Source organism: Photinus pyralis, unplaced genomic scaffold, assembly GCF_008802855.1.
Source record: "Photinus pyralis isolate 1611_PpyrPB1 unplaced genomic scaffold, Ppyr1.3 Ppyr1.4_LG2, whole genome shotgun sequence".
NCBI classification, from domain to species: Eukaryota; Metazoa; Arthropoda; class Insecta; order Coleoptera; family Lampyridae; genus Photinus; species Photinus pyralis.
Window position 1 is genome coordinate 38,461,964 of NW_022170403.1, and position 20,891 is coordinate 38,482,854.

The 20,891-nt window shown below is 35.1% G+C and overlaps 2 protein-coding genes across 3 annotated transcripts; one reads left to right on the forward strand and one right to left on the reverse strand.

Annotated features, from left to right (window-relative positions):
• Positions 1-320: 320 nt before the first annotated feature.
• On the reverse strand, positions 321-20,354 carry LOC116163991 (headcase protein-like). Its single transcript, XM_031478118.1, has 4 exons — positions 20,343-20,354; positions 19,680-19,760; positions 6,090-6,464; positions 321-4,863 (listed from the first exon to the last, which is right to left on the reverse strand). The coding sequence occupies exons 1-4, from the start codon at positions 20,352-20,354 to the stop codon at positions 4,687-4,689; spliced, it is 645 nt and encodes a 214-aa protein (XP_031333978.1). The 3' UTR covers positions 321-4,686.
• On the forward strand, positions 6,503-11,273 carry LOC116162867. 2 transcript variants are annotated; one of them, XM_031476611.1, is made up of 8 exons: positions 6,513-6,833; positions 9,493-9,728; positions 9,782-10,000; positions 10,048-10,107; positions 10,189-10,299; positions 10,359-10,570; positions 10,828-10,990; positions 11,044-11,273. In XM_031476611.1, exons 2-8 carry the CDS (start codon positions 9,503-9,505, stop codon positions 11,151-11,153), a joined length of 1,101 nt encoding a protein of 366 aa, XP_031332471.1. In that variant the 5' UTR covers positions 6,513-6,833; positions 9,493-9,502; the 3' UTR covers positions 11,154-11,273. The 2 variants fall into 2 exon arrangements, 1 of the variants encoding a protein (XP_031332471.1); XR_004143628.1 differs by having other exon boundaries at positions 6,503-9,728.
• Positions 20,355-20,891: the final 537 nt, after the last annotated feature.

Consider the following 20,891-nt stretch of genomic DNA (forward strand, 5'->3'; position numbering starts at 1 on the left):
AATTTATCTGTAGAATTTGAGACAAGCAAAATAGATTCTTCATCATTTATGGCAGATTTCTAATGTTACAGTTTATCGTACAGTCTCCATGTGTCATTTACTTAAGTTTTAACTTGCACATGAAAAACAAACTCTCAGTCAATAAACCCGTTTCCAGGCATATATCATTACAAAAAGTAGCTACTTACCTCAGGCCTCATAGCTCTACCATGTCTACAGCGTATTTTCCTTTATTTTAAAAAGACTTACCTGTGTAAGTTACAGATATTACCATTAATAAATCACAAGGTATTCTGGAATGTTAAATAAAATGAGTAGTATTATAATGATTATATTTATTATGCTCTTAAAAATCTTTATTTCCAGTATTACTTTTACATATAAAAAGCCGTCAAAAGCTCGATCATTTTATCATAGATACTATAATGATATTAATTTTGCACGCGTATTCAATATAAACATCTTCACTCACTCTATGCCTCGCAGAGCATTGCATTTTCAGCACGTACTTATAGTTAATTTTTTTATAATATATAAATCTTACAGCTAAACAATAAAGGAAAAACCATTATGGTTCATTATAAATAAATAACATTTTCCTAGTGTAATTTCGACTCATACAATTTATAAAGCTCGACATTCTGTTACAGTAGCTCGTGGTGACCTCACAATGCCCTTCAATGCTTGAATTTGTGTAATAAATTAACAGTAAGTATCATTAAATATGAGGTTATTTGCCGAATTTTTATCTACTTCTCCAGCAACATCCAAATAGGTACTCTAGTAGTAGTTACACAATAAATGATTTAACAACAGTTTTTAGTTTGCGATGCGTGCCGAATAAAGGAAACTTGACATTAATAATGAAACATTTGAATTTAAGCAACTATCCTAATTTGGTCAAATTTGTACATTCGGTAAATAAATCAAATGATATATTTTGCAGGTACTCACTCACATATAAATATTCTACTTACTTGTAATATTTTTCTATTAAATTTTTTTAAATACATATAATAATAAATATGTAGCCCTTAAATTCAAAGGTTTCCCAGTTGAAACGTAAACACCGGTAGTTTTAGGGAATCAAAGACTAGTTCTGAATAGAATTAATTTAAACTTTTAACAATACAATATAATCTAACTAAATTAAAAAATTAACTAAATTTTCCATTTGCTAATAAGTTTTTGTTTGCTATTAGTGCTACTAAACTTACTTTTTTTCCTAAACTATCCATACTTTTAAAGTAGAAATTATAAGGGAACTAGTCCAAATCCTCTAAGCAATGTAAAGTGTCCTTTATTGTGAATTCAACAACACACGCATATTTCAAGTAAAACATAACAAATGTTTATATAAAAGGAAATAAGCAAAAGTAGGTAAAACATTTTCAAAATTTGATATTGCTTGCTTAAACCTTTGATAAAAAGTGTAATAATAATAATAAAATAAGTGGAGCGAGCAAGTTGGGCCAGCATCTTTTGTACTCATTCAGTTATCACTAGTAATATTGTTTGTAAAACTAAAAGTTATTGCGCCACTTGTACTCTGAAAATGAAGCCAACTTGACTTTTTTGTATGCTCGTAGTGAAACAAAAATCGTTGAAGATAGCGCAATTTCGTTACCCGGGATTGTTTATATCAATGTAACAATGCGGCACCAACAACCATTTTCAAAGACAAATCTCGCTGGACCTACTCTAAAAAAATCGCCATTCGTGCCAGCTGCCCCATACTTGCACTCTACTACAGTGTACACTATAAACAGACATAAACTACCCTCTCAACTCTCAACACTTTCCAATATTATAATATATGTGTAATTGAAAACAGCAAGGGCGCCATTCCACGATTAGCTATTTTAAGACCAATGTCACCATTCGAACGGCACCCAACAAACTACAACACCAAACGTTGTTTACTCAGCTTTATTAGGTAAATTTGTACTTCGACAAGGGAGTAAACGAAGGACGGCGCTACGCGTTAATGATAACAATAACGTCGTCAGGTGAGCCCTTCGTAAACGCAAAAGCAGGGGACCCCACACATCCATGAGCCAACATAAAGACGATATACGAATTTCTTAGTCGACTAATACATACTAAAGTACTATTTTGCAGTATAAAACATAGTTATCGATCATTTTTTTGCAAATTTTATTCTATTCTAATCGTATCACTCGAAATTTTTATTACTATTATAAAATCACACTTGACATGGAACAAATTTTCATAAGCGCCCATGTTTACCATGAAAGACAATTTTGTGCAATTTTCTTGCATTAGGCCCTCGGCGAGTTGGTTTTTTTACCCTACGATAATGCAGGTTAGGTGTGAATCAAATTAATTCGTTTTATCCAAAATACACATAAGTGCAGATCCTCCTCCCCCCTCCACTCACACTCAGAATCATGGAATGTGAAGTACATAAAGCTAACTAATGAAATTACAGGAATGACACGCATTAAAACGGAACTTATCTTATGTTTTTATCTTCAGTAATATGAAAAATTTCGTTCCAGTTACCTAGTCATGTGACCGTAACATTCTCAGATTCTGAGTACATCAAGAATTTAAAATTTGGTGACAAGTATTAGAAAGTAAAAAAGAATGGACGCTTATGTACTTCAATGGCTAAGCCTCGAATCGGCGAAGAACTCTTATGCCAGTTCCACAACTATTATTAGACGTAACTTTAAAATGCCGATCGTATAAAAATATATACTCCAAAAATAGGGGTTTTCCAATAATGCACTTTGCACGAATATGGGCCAATAATGCGTAAATGTAGCCAATAGTTATCGCGTAAATCCTACACCTAAAAATGCTCATGGTGAGTGGAGAAACACTAACACAACTAGCGACATAAGCAGACACATAGTAAGATGACATAAATATGATCTCTACTTGGAACAAAAGCTATATAGAGGGATTACAACAGTGGTGCTTTACATTACGACCCTTACCCTGATTGCGCCAACGTGAAATATTGTGCAACGACAGCCTTATCAACATGTTGAACACAGCCAACGGTCGGATTTTTTTAAATCTTTGGATTAACTTCGTCTACGGATCCACACATACAAAAGGTGCAATGGTACTCACAATCGAGAAATTGGTGGCAATCGATGAGGACAAGGAACGTATAGGAACTGTCGTATTTACCCAAAATTGTCAAGGCTAAATAGGAACCGGTTGCCTGTCTGGACACATTGGCGAAGAAATTTCCGAACCGTGCTGTGTTAAAAAAAATAGAGGACGCTGCGCTCACCGCGACTTGCGGAGTAATTTTGGGTTATGACTTTTGTTTTTCAAATAAACGAGTCGAGCTCTGGCAGCCACCTATTGGTCCTCGCACCAGCTGGGGTGCCCGCGCCTCCTCAATGACTACCTACACTTAAATTCGTATTTTAGAATTATATCAAACGACTACAACTAGACTTAGGTATACAAGTAATCGACATAGATAATACCAATTTTAGAAAAATTTCGAATTCGATTATGTACAAGTTTTTGGAGTATAAAAACATATCAATCGACACGGAGATTGACGAAACGTTAGACCGCGTGAATTTTGCCCTCGTTAACAATAAACAAAACGGGAAGACCTACCGATTTCTTCACTAAGCGGTTTCATGCATTGCTAAACTACTGTTTTACAGCTACGTTAAAGATTAAAAGGATGCTGGGATACGCTCACGCACGTAAATCAAGTCGGTCGCTGTTATCCAAGTAACCAAATCGAATTCATATAAACAGCATCAGTTAGTACCTTTATTGCAACAGTATTGTTTAAATCTATTTTATAAAATTTGTAAAAGTAACGAACGGTTTGTACTCAAATCAATTTCAACTAGTATTTGAATTCATTCAATATCGCCAACTACTGCTTCTTCGCCGCGTTATCTGTTTCTGAATTTTTGAAAAAGTGCAAGTGTAGTGAAGTGGCAGTGTTTATCTTTGAGAGACCGACCGTCCCCAAATTCTATTCATCACTTATGACACATGCTCCACTTATAATCCATGGGACTCTAAATCACCTTGTTCGTGGCCCCGAATCATTTACGCCTATTACTATTATTATTGGGACACAGCAATATTACTTAATCTGTACTTAAGTAAGCGATTTGTATCAAAAAGGCAACTGCCATTAGACAGAAGCCGTTTACATTAATCCTACATATAAAATATCCCGATTGCTTTTTAACATTTGCAATTACTCACTGTTTTGCAGTTCTATTTATTCCACAAAACTTTAAAGGGCGATTCATCACTCGCTAGGTATTGTACTAAATCACAAACTTTTCTAACTAATAAAACATTTAAGTAAACACTAAACACTAACAAAAACATAATGGATTTATAGAACAGTTAACTAAAAAAACCTATTTTCCCGCGTTCCGTTACTCAAAATGTTACTTAAACAACAAATTCAAGTTAAGGGGATGAGCGGAAGCGGTAAAATACAAAAAACATAAACATTTTAAATGCGATATAAAATGCATAACAACGTAACAAATAAAAAGAACTAAGAAACGTCTATCGTGCGCGGGTGAGCTGCAAACGGCAAAACTCATCCAAACGCAGACCGGCCAATTCTCGCCACAGCAGGCCCAAGTCCAAGGACGAATCTCTTGAAGAAGGCGGTGTCGGAGAACGATGGCCGGTCTTGCGGCGGGCCGCGGGCTATGGCCACATTTGAAGGGATTGCGCCACCTGGTGGCGTGCGTAACAGTATATGAGAGGTTTTACGAAATGAGTGTCTAAAGTGCGACAATGAGGGCACGGTACCATGTGGCTGTAATCGCTGAAGAAATTTAGGCGTTGTGTTGGATGTAACACCGGTTTAAAGCATGCGTTACACTGTAACAAAATCACATGTTATGTTATTGCTGTTCTAGGTTAGTTTATAGATGAGAGTACCTAGTCTAGGTGAGGAGTAGTCAACTATTTTAAACCAAATCTTTTTATTTCACTCTCTCAACTTGTCATAATCACTTTTAAAACTTCTGGGACACCTTAAAAAGTGACAAATCTTCGACATTTTAATGTCATAAATACATCACAGGTTCCATTTAATCACAATACGATTCATTTATTCACAAATTTCGCTGAAATAATCAAAACACACTATCTCGTTCTCGACCACCCTTTGGATCATGTCGAGAGAGTGAAGTTTCTTAAAATACTTCATGGCACTCTATTGAAAACGCTATCAATGAAATTTTCTATCGGCCTATCGTGCCGAAAACTGAGTGAAGAACGTGATCACAAAGAAAAAAATGGAAGAAGATACACAGTGTGCTATTATTGAATTCTTTTGACAGAGCAAGGAAGAGTAGTAATACACATTATCGTACAGAATATTATAGCCAAGAATGATTGGTACGTCATAAATTTATGAAGCTGGCTATGCAAAATTTATCGCAATTTTTATACTGCCCTTTCACTTTTCAGAAAATTAAATGAGGATAGTAAAAGGTGCAGTCAACAGAATCGAAGTGTGGTATTGAATGGGGTAATATAGTAACAAGAGAAAAGCAATACATAATAAACTAACTCTTGCAATTCGATTTTTAAAGAGAAATACTGTAACACAACATGACATGAAGTTTTCCTATGTTACATCGAAATCGAAGATATAAGTCGAATATTAAGAGTTGTGTTGTTATGGCACAGAAAATACAAGCAACATATTTTTGATCTTATGTGAGAGAAACCAAAACCTTTCCAAGTTCTTTTAGACTTTCTTTTTAAATCTTGATCATTTGTGAAACTTATTTCATCGAAATTATGTTCTGGAAGAGTACACATCCCTGAAATCTTTAAATACAAATAATCAAAAAACACAGCAACTCTCTTCACGTTCTGACATCATTCGACAAATGCAAATTGGAAGATCAATTTCGTTCTCATTTAGGTACGTACCTACTCAAATTTCGAGTATTCATTTGAATCGAAAAAAAGATCATTTTGCGAATATTAGTTGACTACCCCTCAATATGGAAAAGTCTGAAGGTTAGTCCGAATGACACCGGTGTTGCTTTATATTATGTACTTAGTAATTTTTATACATCACGAATACTGACCTTAATTCTCTCTGTACAACATGGCATGGCAGCGAAGATATCATAAGAATACATAGTTCCCAACACTAATGACGAACCATCCCATAGTTGCCTACAGAATCGACATCGTATTCCACGACCAGGCGCACCCTCCAAACAAGCCATACAAACTGCTGTTAAAAATTGTGTTCGCCCTTCCACTTTAACCTCTATGCAGCTTTTCGCATGTTGGCGTGGACTTAAGAAGAAGGTGCCATCCACTAGAGGATATCTATCGAACACGAGCATTTGGTCTTCGCATAAAACACAGTGTACTTTGGAACGTCCCTGAGATGCTAACGTTGAAAGAATGAAGCAGCGAGTGTCATCGTTCCCGTGATTGCCCTCGTCTTCCGTCTGAAAAGAAAACGCTCATTTAGGTAAATGCCATATAGCACACTATGTACATAGTACGTACATTATTCGTACATTTTACGTACGTTCGTCCATGTACAAAACATGTACGTACTGCGTACGTACAGTAACGGACGAAAATTGAGAAGTTAGCAAGTACGTACATAGTACGAACAATGTACAAACATGTTTGCAGTTACACCTGAACGTGCGCATTACTGGTTTTAGTGCGCATGCACTACATGCAGCTGTGTGAATAGTGAATGATTTGTTAATGGCGTCTTTTATTTGGTTTGCATAAACATTTGTTATCTTGGTTAAAGTTAAAAGTGTTATTCAGTGTTGGTGTTGTGACTTGGGATAGTTTTATTGGTGCGTATATCTTAAAATCATTTGTGTATACAAGTGGTAAATTCTTCATTTTCTGTTTTAAATACACATACAAAAGGCAGATTATAACCTATAATTGTGCATGTGGAATCATCTGCGTTCCCCTCTTTTATTATAGTAGGTAGTTAACAATTTGCTTAAAATTGCAAGTGTAGAAAAATGCCTAAATATAAATTATCCCGTACACATTACAGACATGCTCAACAATTGTCGAATGATACAATTGAACTCATAAACCGAACTGTAATTGAAACTGTACCAACTTCGGTAGCGACAAGTAATGAAACAACCGAATCTGCACAATCTACACCTATAATTGGAGATGATACGGTTAGTGAGTATGAATCAGAATCAGATTCTATTGACGATTTAGATGTCGACGATGAGTTTCGTAGTACAACCCCCAGTAGAGATGAGAATCCAGTTAATTCCACCGAAGGTTTAAATCCGAGTAATTATTCTTCACAAACAACTTTTGCTTCGTTACTTGCAGACTGGGGTGTCACATATCATATTGAACATATTGCTTTAAATAGTTTGTTACGCTTGCTTCGTCAACATTTCGATAACAATCTACCTGCTGATGCACGAACGCTATTAAAAACTCCTAGAAGGACTGATTTACAAGAAATTTTTCCTGGTAAATTTTTCTATTTTGGTCTCGATTCTGCAGTCAATAAAATTCTTGACAAATATGAACTTAGCGATAATATAGATGTAATTAAAATTGGTGTCAATGTAGATGGACTTCCATTAAGCAAAAGTTCCGGTAGTCAGTTGTACCCCATCATATGTAATCTATGGGAGAATCCCTCCGTCGTCGAAATGATCGGTTTATATCATGGATACGAAAAGCCCTCTGATCCAAACATTTTCATGCAAGATTTTATAAATGATGCGGTTTTGTTTACGAATAACGGTTTTATGTATAAGAATCGTACTATTCCATTTAGGGTAAATGCTATCATCTGTGATGTTCCAGCAAAATCGTTTATAACGTTTACAAAAGGACATAGTGGGTATAATTCTTGCTCAAAATGTCACATAGAGGGAGAATACGTTAACAATCGTGTGTGTTTTTACAACTCTTCAAATGTTAGAAGCAGGTGTGATACTGATTTTCGACAGAAACTTGATGAAGAACATCACACAGGTACTTCGATATTAGAAATTTTGCCAAACTTTGACATGATACGTAACATCCCATTGGATTACATGCATCTTATCTGTTTAGGTGTGATGCGAAAACTATTACTTTTATGGGTTTTTGGGAAACCAAATTCAAAGTTAGCACATATTCAAGTATCACGCATATCAAACTATTTAGTTGAGTTGTCTAAAAATATCCCCTGTGAGTTCGTTCGCAAACCTCGCTCGTTGGATGATCTCAAACGGTTTAAAGCTACCGAGTTTCGACAAATTTTAATGTACACAGGGCCACTTGTATTCAAAACTACCTTGTCGAAGGATCGTTATGCCAATTTCTTAAGCCTTCATGTTGCTATGAGGATTTTTTCAAATGAAAGCCACTTGGCAGAACATGGAGATTACGCTCATGATTTACTAAAGTATTTCATAGATACCTTTGTGATTTTGTATGGGAAGGAAAATGTGTCACATAATGTGCATAATCTTTTGCATCTGCGGGAAGATTGCAAAAATTTTGGCGTGTTACAAAACTTTTCAGGATTTCCATTTGAAAATTACTTACAGTCATTGAAATTACTAATTCGCAAAGGTAGCGACCCTTTACCACAAATTATTAAAAGAATAATAGAAAAAGATTGTCGTCACACTGATGCAAAAAAATATCATCAAGTATCAACTACTACACCTAAACCAAATAAATTACACAATAATGGACCTTTACTAAATCATAATCGAACTCGTAACATTTTATATCAATATAAAGAATTGTGTTTTGAAAAGTTTACAGTCAAACTAACTGAAAGTGATAGCTGCTGTGGATTAACGGACGGAAACATAATATGCATAAAAAATATTGTAACAAATGCTGATAATGAATTGTATGTAATTGCACAAAAATTTAATTTAAAAACAAACTTATACTTTCAACCACTTCCATCATCTGCACTGAATATTTATATTGTAAATGATTTAGGTCCTTTAGAAGTATGGAGTGTTGATGAGATCACATGCAAATATGTTAAAATGAGATATAATGATAGGTTTGTTGTAGTACCTTTACTACATTGCTAGCAAAACATCTAGGTATAAAGTTCTCTATTGCGATCTATTTTGTTACAAGCTGTTGTATTAGTTTTTCTGTGTAACTTATTCAATGTTTTTAGAAACCTAGTAGCAAATGAGCAAAATTAGTACGCGAGCGAGTTTTAAACTTGTACAACGAGCATAGGTACAAGTTTTGCTCACTTGAAATCAAATTCTGCAATTAGTATGTGCAAGCTATATTATGTATGTGTATTTAATATACCTAGGTAAACAATTCAGATACCTTGATTTCTGAAATATATGCATGTCGTATATTAGAAATAGTGATTATCAATTAATAGTTGCTTTATCGGGGTAAGTGCATCTTGTATAAATTTCATGTTTACTAAAAATAGTAGTTCAGACATTGTCAAATGCATGTATATTATTAAGAATTATTTTGTGGCAGTGTGACTAATATGGATAAGGTTGTGGATAATCAGCAGAATAAAACATGGTCCGTTATAAAATTTCCGGACGAGAAATCAGTTTCTGCTGTTCCATCTTCGTGGATCGTAGGAAAAAAATGTTACTGGCCCCCTTATAGTGAGAAAGCACTTCGAGCAGCGATCGAAAATAATGAAAGCCCAAATTTCCAAGTTTGGCAATCATATACATTTGAGAGCTTTCGAAACAATGTGTTTGGTGAGTATAAATATTTTTCTCTCGATCTTTCTCTTATCTTATAATATTTGAAGATACTTTTAAAGAAGCAGACAAAAAGTCCCTAAAAGCCACGAAAACTTCTGACCTAGAATCTGGTTGTGAGACAAAGTCATACACTTTTTCCTCAAAAAAAAGAAAAATTTTTCGAAAAACTGTCAGCTTTTCTTCGGTGGAAGAGGAAGGTGAAGAAGAGGAAGGTGATGAAGAAGAGGAAAGCGTTTTGCCAGACCCACCTTCATTCAAAAAACAACGTGAGTTCTACTTTATAAAATATAATTTATTTTATTATCTGTTACAGGCAGAGAATTACAACCAAATGTGGAAATAAATACCTTCGACCAAAATGAACTTCTGAAAAGTAAGTGATAGGTATTTTGTTTAACACTTTTATTGAGATTTATTCCTGATAAACGTATACTATATTGGGGTTTCAATGTAGGACAAGAGGAGCGACGAAAAAGAGATATACTGCCCCAAAGAAGTGAGAATTTATCCACTCCACGTGTCAGCGAGGAGAACAATGAAGAGTCTGATTCAAAAACAATTATTAGTGAGTTCAATATTTATAAGGTGTATATCTATATTTGTACTTTGTATCTAATTTTCTAGAATACCTTCAAAGTATAATTAGAAAACAGAACATTTTACACTCCACGTTACTGGATATAACTAATCGTTTATCAAATATTGAAAATAAGAATACTGTGCTACAAATAGAAAATAGTGAGTCTATTTTTATCACATTGGAAAATCTGCCTGTTAATACGGAAGAAGACTTAGCAGTACTAGAAGATCATTTAGGAGAAGGCATGGAGCATGCTGTGAGTGTAATTTTTATTAAAGTTCGTAGGCATAATAATTATTTTATTTTTTGATGATGGTTTTACTAATTTGTACATTTTGACACCACTACTCTCGGGACAATTGTGTTTTAAATTTAAGTAATAATAGCATAATATTTGTTCACATTTGAAGTATGGCTTCATAGTACAACTGACTATCAATTTTTAGATATAATTAGTGACATAATTCAAAATCATTTAAGATGAATATAATTTATTAAGTGATAATGTTGTAGGTTAACGAGTTATCCAATTTGGGTGGTGCCACAATATATGATTTTATATTTCGGGCCACTGAAAAGTTAATAACAAATAATTTCTGTGGCATCCACTACAGTTACGAGGGGAAAAGAAAGAAAAAGGCATTTCGTAACCTTAAATTGCATGAACTATTGATAAGTAAGTATTAGTTTCATTACATTCTCAAAATAATTTATATTTATATTCTGCAGAATCATCGCTCGCATTATTCAAAAATGTTACCATTAAGGACGTTGAGATAAGTATCCAAAAATGGATCAGACGGTGCTCAGAAAGAGCGAAGGCTACCAAACATAAGTAAAATATACGAAAAGGTGCCATTTGTAAATATTGAGTGTTGGTTGACTTTGTTTCATTTAAGAGTTATTGTTTGTTTTTATTTTAATATGTTTTAGGTATAATATACATTCCATATTATTAACATGCTGCATTCTTTCTATACCTACTTTTGCACTAAGGATTGAAATAAAAATAACAATAGAATTATTTCAAGGATTTATGCAACTACACTGCCATTGCCATTGCTTAAGTTTTTATTTCATTAAAATTCAAGTATAAAGAAGTGAAGGTGTCTCAATCTAAATTAATGATGATAAAGTAGGTTCTCATGAATCCCATATCTGATGGGCCAATGACGAAAAATTTTCTATTGGTTGAATAAGGGCAGTACATGTGGTTTTTGTATTTCTCACCCATTAGGAAAGGGGCCCTATGACCGTACGGTACCGGACGTACCTTGTACAAGTATGCTGTACGTACATTGTACATATATGTCGTACGTACAGTGCACGTACATGTCCGTACGTACTTGTTTGGTACAATGTTGTGCCAAAGTAACGTACTATGTACGTACAATGTACGTCGGCGGTACATGGCTGTACGTATTATGTACGTACGTTTGTACAAAAATGTATGTTACATGGACGTACACAGTACGTACTTGTGCTATATGGGTTGGGTGTTGGTATAACAACAGTAAAACTAAGCAGCCTTTTGATCTATTTCAAACTATAATATCCGGAGAGGTTTAATTTCAGTACCCCACCGGACGCAATAACCTTGCTATGTAAATATAGTCCTAAGGGTAAAACGAAGCACACATTCAAGCTCCTCAGATTAACTACCCATGGATTATTCAACCTGTAACAACAATATTGTACATTTTTAAAGTAAATACTCGATCGTTACGTGACGCTGTGGCCTGTAGTGTAATCTCATTTAATCGTGTCTCTTTTGCAGGGGTCATTATACAGCTGATTCAATGACAGGCAGCGTAATACCGAATCTATGATCTGATCCTAAATCAATTAGTTCGTCTGGAAATTGGAATTAGTGCTGCTAAAACCACCCGTTGCAGTCAATTACAGATACAACACAACCGGTGCTACAACCGTGAGCCATGCTAATTTTTCATTGTTTTTTCATTCGCACAGTAATTAAAATTGATCACTACGGTTATTCGCAAACGAAATAAATTATTCGCTGTTATTTTTTAATTCTATTACCAATTAAAAGCTTCTTTTTCATTTTTTGTTTTGGCGAGATAATTTCGAATTAGTTTTAAATTCGATTGTATTTGAAAAACGCACCCCATAACTTCCGCGGCGTTTCACTATTTTTGAGCTACATGAACTCAAATTGCAGATTCAACTTAATAAAAGGTGAAGTGGTAGAGACGACGCGGCGGTGTGCGGCGTTTGAATTTGGTAAGGAAGTTTATACATGTTGTTAAAAGAAGCAATTCGGAATATTAAAACTATAAATCGCATCTTACGTTTGTGGCACGATACGAATTAAATGCCAACCCTAGAGTTTCTACTTGTATTGCTAATTAGGTTTACGACTACAAATCAGTAACGTAGCCTTTCTATTAAGTTTCGTTTTGGAAGTTTGTCCAAATTCGAAATTTAGTTAATCGTATCGATCTGAAAGAGGGTTAAAATATTCACATTGCCATGTGGTTTGCGTTTAACCTAACGTTCATCACCTAATGATTGTTCAACGACCGACTGTTTGAAACATTCAAAACGCCGAGATTGTCCTCTATCAAAATAAAAAGACGTTGAGAGTAATGGGGCACCGGTATCCGCTAGTAGAGACGTCTCTTGTGCATTTCCCCATTATGTACTTCCAACGAATCTTGATAGAAAATAATCTCGTAAACCCGATTACTTTGCAGCTCATGTGCACCGGGACTTACGATTCTATCGCTATTTTCAATTTGTTTATACTGAATCGTTGATAAGCGATATTTATATTTATTGATTTTTAATATCATAAAGTCAACTGAATATCCGGTGTGACTTTTTTAGTGGATAGTTTGTAAAATAAAATAATTTTTCCTTATGTTAAGGCAACAGTTGTAAATGTTCCGGAAATTGGAAGACGTAGCCATCGCGCTCACGTCTATCGTTTTTGACGAGAGATTAATTGGGAGATTAATACAGATTGCGAAATTTCTGGTTTGTTGCATGTCGGCGATCGAAAGCGCGCACCATATTTTGACGGTTTGGTAGATATTTGTAATTGAACGCAAAAGTTGCGTAAAAAGACCATAGGAAAATTTGACCGTCCTCTCTGTACACCCTCGGTATTGGTGTGACCTTTTCCTTTTATGTAATAAAACGAGGAAACTTGTAAATATTATAATATTATTCAGTTAATAACGATACGCATGGATATGGAAAGAACATTAAAATTTATTCCTGGCATGGCAGAATGAAAAGATTTGGATGAAAAACAAAAACTGACCAACGTAATCAAATATAAACAGCGAAGGTTAGTTGCCAAGTACGTTTTACAAAAATAGATTGCGGCTTTATTATTAAATTTAATGGTTAAGATAAAATGTAATCGGTTATAACAAAACTACGCCGCACTCTAACTACGTGCTACCCATAAAAATGTCTAAAAATGATATCTATTGTAAACATTGCAAAACGAACAAAACACTCCTCGTCCTCGGTTATTAACAATTAGCAATGACACACACTATTTTGGCGGCAGCGCCGATAAATAAACTTCAACTTGTGCGCAATTTTTTTCTGGCGGGCGTAAACAACAAATTTTTTGAATTCATTACAGAAGATGTAATAACAATGGTATTATAATGCTAATGTAGGAAAAATCCACATTCTTTGCCAAGTAGAATATTTAATGTAAAAATTGGGAAAGGTGAAATATTAACATGTAACAGGGCAGTAAGTTAATTACATAAGTTATTAGATAACAGAATCTGCAACTGGGGATTTGCACAACATTAAAGGTCACCGAGATCGTTACCGACGAAGAGCAGTCAATTTTTAAGTAATCTATAAATAGGGCATTAATCATAGTTTGTTTCTTAGCAGAATTTAAACGTGTTTTATTTAAACTGGCAATCAAGTCACTTAAATTTATGAACCATTATGTGTCACTGGCCACAAACAACTTTTTAATTGGCAGTGCTCTTGCTCTTGTTGCAGACAATTTTCTGGATAATTCAATTTTTTATTATTAAAAGGCTTCCCACAAAAGTCATTTTAAAACAAATATTACCAAATCGTATAGTGTATACGATACCCAAAAACCTAATGTTCTATACGCAGTGACTCAATGCCATATTCATGAGGGATGGTGTCCAGCAATGGGAGGTACCTGAAGAGAGGAGTTGTCACTATCATCCCAAGGAACTGTTTATGTCTGACGCGTATACGTTAGAAATGGCGATTACCTAATAGCAGCCCGACGAGCATTTCGTCGTCGTCCCAAGGGCAGCCGGAATGGAGCTATCACTGCTCGCCCTACTATTCTTAAATGGGTTCGGGAATGAAGAGGACGGGGGTTGTATATGGAGAATAGAAATCCTCCAAGACCTCCATCCACAAAGGGCACGAACAGGGAAAATATTGAGAAGGTGCGCGAGGCATTGACAAACGTCTGTAGAAGCTTTCTTGAAAGATTGAAAGTTTGCATCAGAGAATACGGGACCTACCATTCATAATTTTTACTATACTCGTACAACATGAATGGAATATCTTCCCCAACAGAATATTCATTAAATAAATTTGTTTTTTTGAAAATTGACATTGTTATGCTTTTGTCACCCTGTATTATTATCGACGAGAACAAAATTTTACACCATACAGATTTTGGAACTAAGCTCACTCTAACGAAATAGTCAAAAAAATGTATTTTGGTCCGTTCTACCACTTTCTTATATATTTATATGTTACATAAAGATTATAAAGAGAGCCATAAATTCTATAACGGTCGAATATCTCTGGTATCTAAAAGCGATTAACGTAGGATCCGAGATTTACACGGCGCTTATGGAATCTCAGATCCCGACGACAAGTTTCTAGTGGGCGTGCCAGTACGTTGGATAGAGAAGGGAAATGCTTATAGTAAGAGGTAAAAGTGACTACGATCTGTCTTATGGAGGTTGCGTCTGTACCTGATTCCTTCGCTCAAAGCTAGTAGTGTGGTGTAACGGGAGTCAGTTAATGGGGTTTATTTTTTTCGAATTTTCGTAGGGTTGCGAGTTGAGTTTCGTTAGGGTAGCTCAATTTAGGTATTAGTATGTTTCCTTTAGTTTAGAGGACTGTGGCGATCTATATTTTGTAAGTCGTGGGTTTCCGGATGCGTCGTGACCGGTTAATGACCTTGTAATGGAACCGAATTTGCCCGCTAAAATTCGATTTTAAATATTCGCGGTTACTATTATCTAAAAGGAAATAAAGTAGCGATCCGAATGTATTTTTTTTAAGAAGCTGTGTCGAAAGAATTCTAAAGATTACTCTTTGTTTCGTCTTCGTAGAACAAGAGTTTTTTTTCTCCTCGGCCCTACATTTAAATGGGACATAATTGACAATAAACGTTCAAAACCCAACGCTATACGAGGGAAGCAAATTATCCATATAGATCCGGCGACGCAAAAGGCGTCAATATAGATATTTAGATACAGCATGTTTTCTTGGGATGATACTCAATAAGAGGGTGTAATAAATATTATAGCAATTCATGAATTCGGCTGTATTTTGAAATATTGACAGATAAATTCATATTTCCCTTAGACCATATAGTACATGGACTGCTAATTGTAACTAAAATATGGTCAAGGACATCGCCTGGGTATGTGAGTTTCAGGGTAAACGAGTCTGTCCGAAGTTGTCCGATGAGACACGATTTGAGACTGTCAACCTATAAATTAACAAACGTCAATTAATTAATCGCCTAGATATCCCCAAAAAAAAGCAAACTTATTCTTATTTGTGGACGTATAGCAAATAATGAAGAGCACTTAAAGCTTCCCGTACTACGCGGTTACTATAAAGCTGCTCTTTAAGCGATCCTAGTGGTGTTTACACGACTTTAGTTTACCCTGAGATTCACATACCCACGACTACAGTGCCCTCTATCCGTGATCATCCATTTTGTATTGAAAGCATTGGCCGAATAGCAGTCCATGTACTATATGGTCTAAGATATTTCCTCTCTTTGCAATTGTTTATTTACAGGGTGTTTCACCTGGGGGCGAGTGACGTTGATTGATACATAATACTCTTGACATTGAGAATTAATTACTTTATACTAATATTTTGTCACGACATGTTCCTTGTTTTGTTGTAATGTGATACTTAACGTTTGAACCGGGTGATTATGATTATTAATGTTTGGCAGAGTGACTTGTTTCGAATATGTACTGTGCTATATTTGATACCGATATTTAATCTCGAATTGACCTAGACCTAGTAGATGAAGGTAGCAAAAGTCCACACCTGACATACACAGAAATATATGTTTATGTGTACTGTTTTTGGTCGTAGCAAAGTGCCATCTTGCCCATATTGCTAATGAAATTCTTTTATTATTATTATTATCGGTGTTTCTTGTGAGAACTCAGGTCTAGCCTGGTTAACTAATCGCACGGATTAAAATCAAGTAACGATTAGTGTCTGTGTCTGGTGAAGTTATGTAGGGTCATTAAAAAAAAAAAAAAAAATCACACACGTACATTGGACATCTAGGGATAATGTAATTCGTACTTACCAACATACCTATTGATGGGCACAATAGCCAACGCTATCAGGAAAGAGGAAATTATTATTATTATTATTATTATTATCCCTCTCTTGTTTGTTTTAGTCGACCCTTGACATGTAGTGACCGAATTTTGGTTTTGTGTCAATCTTTGTTGTGCTAAGGCAAATAAGTCAACTGTCGAAGTCTACATAAATGATTTATATTTTGTTTATGATTATGTATGCGTGCAAGTTTGCCGATGGTTGCTGTGTTAATATTGAGAACTTGTATTTCGGCTTTTATAATAACCCAGCACTTTATAACTAGTGGGTTGGACTGATCCTAGATATGTGTGAATGAAAGAGTTGGGGTTCCGCTTAGTCGTACATGAGGTTGCAGGAGAATCCCGGCCTCAATTGCGCAGAGATCTGCTAAAAGCGTAAGGCTGACATGTCATGACCAGAACAACTAAAGACTACTCGATGTGGGAATTGGACTGGTCACCGAATATCCAAACTTATGTGCATTTATTAATAATGATTCATGTCATTACAAACAACTAATTTTTAATGTTAATATTAATTTGTTGGCGGGTTTTTTTTTGGTCAGGTCTTTTTTCCCAGCGTAATTTTATATTTGTACTCGGTGAACTTCTAAATTTTATCTTATCTTGCAATGCGATTTATTTGATTAAATTTACTTTTTTTTAAGCATGTCCTTGTTTTATTTGTATTCCTTCCTTGATCCTTACTCCGACAAGCAACACATATCTTGTAGCGACTTTTAAAAACACAACGTAGTAAGTGGTCCTAGTATTTTGTTATTCACGTTAGGTAGCCTTGTCTACACGATCATGTGCGATGCGATTCAGTTAGTTTGGGAGAAAGTTTTGAATTTGAATCTTGAGTTGTGCAATCTCTCGGGGCTGGCGTGGGTACATCACAACTATGAAAAAGTTATCAGCGCCAGTCTGACGGGCGATAACATAATTATAATGTCTTTTGCGTGACCAAAACAATTAAATCAGACTTGATAGTGATATGAAGCTTCGTGAGAATACAGTGTGTACTTTTTTACGGACCATATAAAAAAACTAAGTTGATGATTCTCCGAAACGATATGTTGTATTAAAAATCTCTCAACGGTGTCTTGTAGAGCTCAAAAAGTGGCCACGAGATGGTGCTTTTTTTTTTAATTTTTCTGTATCTGCTCAAATAAGATCCGGAAATTTCGGTTTTTCGGGCATATCTTCTAATAACTGTTTAATTGCACAACTTTTACCTAATTTGCCCATCGTCGTATCTTCTATGATTTCGGACATCCCCATAATAGACATTCTTATCTTGGACACGGTGTATAATAATACTTTACATACGACCAAACATCTGCCCGCCTCTCTGCCTTGTCAAGACTCGATATGGAAGATGCTTTGTCAATCAAACCTTTTTCGGCTGAATAGATTCTTCATATAATCATATTTACCGTCTATCCATCCCTTTAACTAAAAAATAGAGAAGGAATTCTGTTGGATGGCAGATGACGACTAATTAACGTTTGATTTAAACTAAAACCATAGTTTTTTCTATCTTAATCCTCAAACTTTAGTTCGAACTGGTAGGATGAATATAATTAATTACAGTAAACGTATTACAAATAAGTCTTTTTTCTAATTAAGCTTTTTATCCCAAAGTAGACTTTTAAAAAATGAATTATTCGAATTTCACAGGCCACCTCCGAGCGCATAACGAAGTACTAAACCGTTTAACGCGATTGCAAATGCAGAGAGCGGGACGAGATTAACGATGCCTTTAATATTTGATTAGAGACAAAGCGCTGCTGCTACTGACTTCACGCTGATGCGCTTCTTACCCGAAATACTACTGTTATCGGATTAGAACGGATTGTACAAAAATTCATTGTCAGATGCCTACTGCTGGTACCACTTTCAGGAAGCGAAGGATCATAAAGGGCTGAGAGCAAAAAGGAGATTAAATCGTGAAGAGATTCGCTGGTCTAGAAAATTTGATAAAAATATATTTATGCGTAGCTTCAATGTTATACACCCGCTAGATTTAAATTTATTATTGTTTTATGCGATTTCTACTAGTAGTTCTTTTAAAAACTGAATAACCAAATGTAGTGATTTTCCTTTAATCTATGAAGAACTCTAAAACTTCTCCAATCATAAAAATCCTTAAAATTCCTAAAACAAACCGAGAGGATTCTACAACTTTTAAACTGCGTCCAATGAGAAATGTTTCAATATTGTCTTTGAAACCGTCGATGAGAAACCAGTCATTGTTTTCTGTGAAGAGCCGGGGGCTTAAGCAAACAAGGCACTCGTCTCGTTTTTTGCGAACTAATAAAAACCAGAAAAGTTTAATATCCTAAAATGAAAATATCGCTTGCATGGACATACAATGAATTACGAGAGCGTTTTGACAAGCCACTGAGCCCGATTAAAATAAAGCGAACAACCCCCGTTGGCCGATGATTTTTCGAGTAGAGATTGAATTCAATTCGTCGCAATTAGTTTTCAACCGAAAGACATTTGTTAAATTTAAGCTTTTCTCTGTTTGTATCGAACATCTTTAAAAGCTATCCTGATTTATTCGCAGTTCACAGTCGAGAAATAGTTATTTATCACAGACGTTTAGGCAAAAAGCTTGGGGTTGACCTGTGCAAAGCCGGACTTAGAATACATCAATCTCGGGATTAAAATCTGCCCTAAACTAACACCGTATTCGTACAAATGTTTCTATTCAATAACCTAATCCGCTAATGCATATATATGCATTCTTAAAAAACGTACCAAATTTCTTACCTTTGTGTGAGAACTGCTTTTATTATAATGACACTCGGTGTAAAAGGCATTCAGATCAGAATTTATACGTCTGTGGTGTATCTACAAATTATATGGCAACGGAAACGTTTCCTAGCTAACAATCGCAATAATTTTGTTCTAAGATAAACGTAGACTTCCGAATAATTTCTGAAGCAGTCAAATTCGCGCACATGGTTTCCTCACAAACTGCTTTGAAGTGTTTGCGAATCTGAAGTATTTTACGAGCGTCTAGCCGTTTTATCAGGCAATATATCGCGCGAATCGCATTTTCGCCAGTACGATTATGTCAACTATTTTCGAAATAAGACATTGTTAACAAATTTTTGCTTTATTAAATCTCCAAGGTCACTACTTCAATGTATTTGTATAGCATTCGACACTGCATATAATAAAAAATGTTTACAAAACATTTTCGCAGTCCTGAGGGGGTTTTTTTAAAAGCCCTTCAGGTTCATAAAATTAAAATCGCTGTATGAAAACAAGCGTGAAGGAACATAAAGCGACAATCGTATAACTTCGTCTAGATGCATAAAGTTGAAATAGTAACTTTTATAGTACTGTTTAACATTTCCGCGGTAGTTTACTTTGAAATTACTTCGGCTACTAGTGCGAATATATTGAAATTCGTCGCTTTAACCCTACATCGTAAACCATATGATACATAAACTATACGGGTGAGGTGTGTCGTTATAAAGCACTTTACATTCTTGCAGGCGACCTTCTGTTAGCTTCTTCGCAGGCGAGCATCGCCGTATCCGAATCGTTTATACGTTTAATTTAAAAATCTTTTATTTTCACCATAAAAATGCTTTCATAAACCTTAACACTTATCAGTGAAAATATTGTTTCTAGTTTAGAATCGAACACGGGGTGGAAAATGCATAAAATTTTACGGCGCAAGTACTCACTGCTGTAAAATGGCTATTGCAAATACGGCTACATATCTTTTATTATAATCTTACATTCTCGTATGAAATTCATACGATTCTAATAAGCGGCAACATACATTTGAACGATTCAATGTTCTGCAATGTACCGCTGTTTTCGCTGCAATAAAATCGATACAAACGCATATCGATTGACGCTTATACCAAAAGAATAAATTGAGTCATCACACAAAACCGTAATACGCCATGTAGGTTACTACGTAAAACTGTCGTCATTGAAAAATTCACATATAAGTAATCCAAC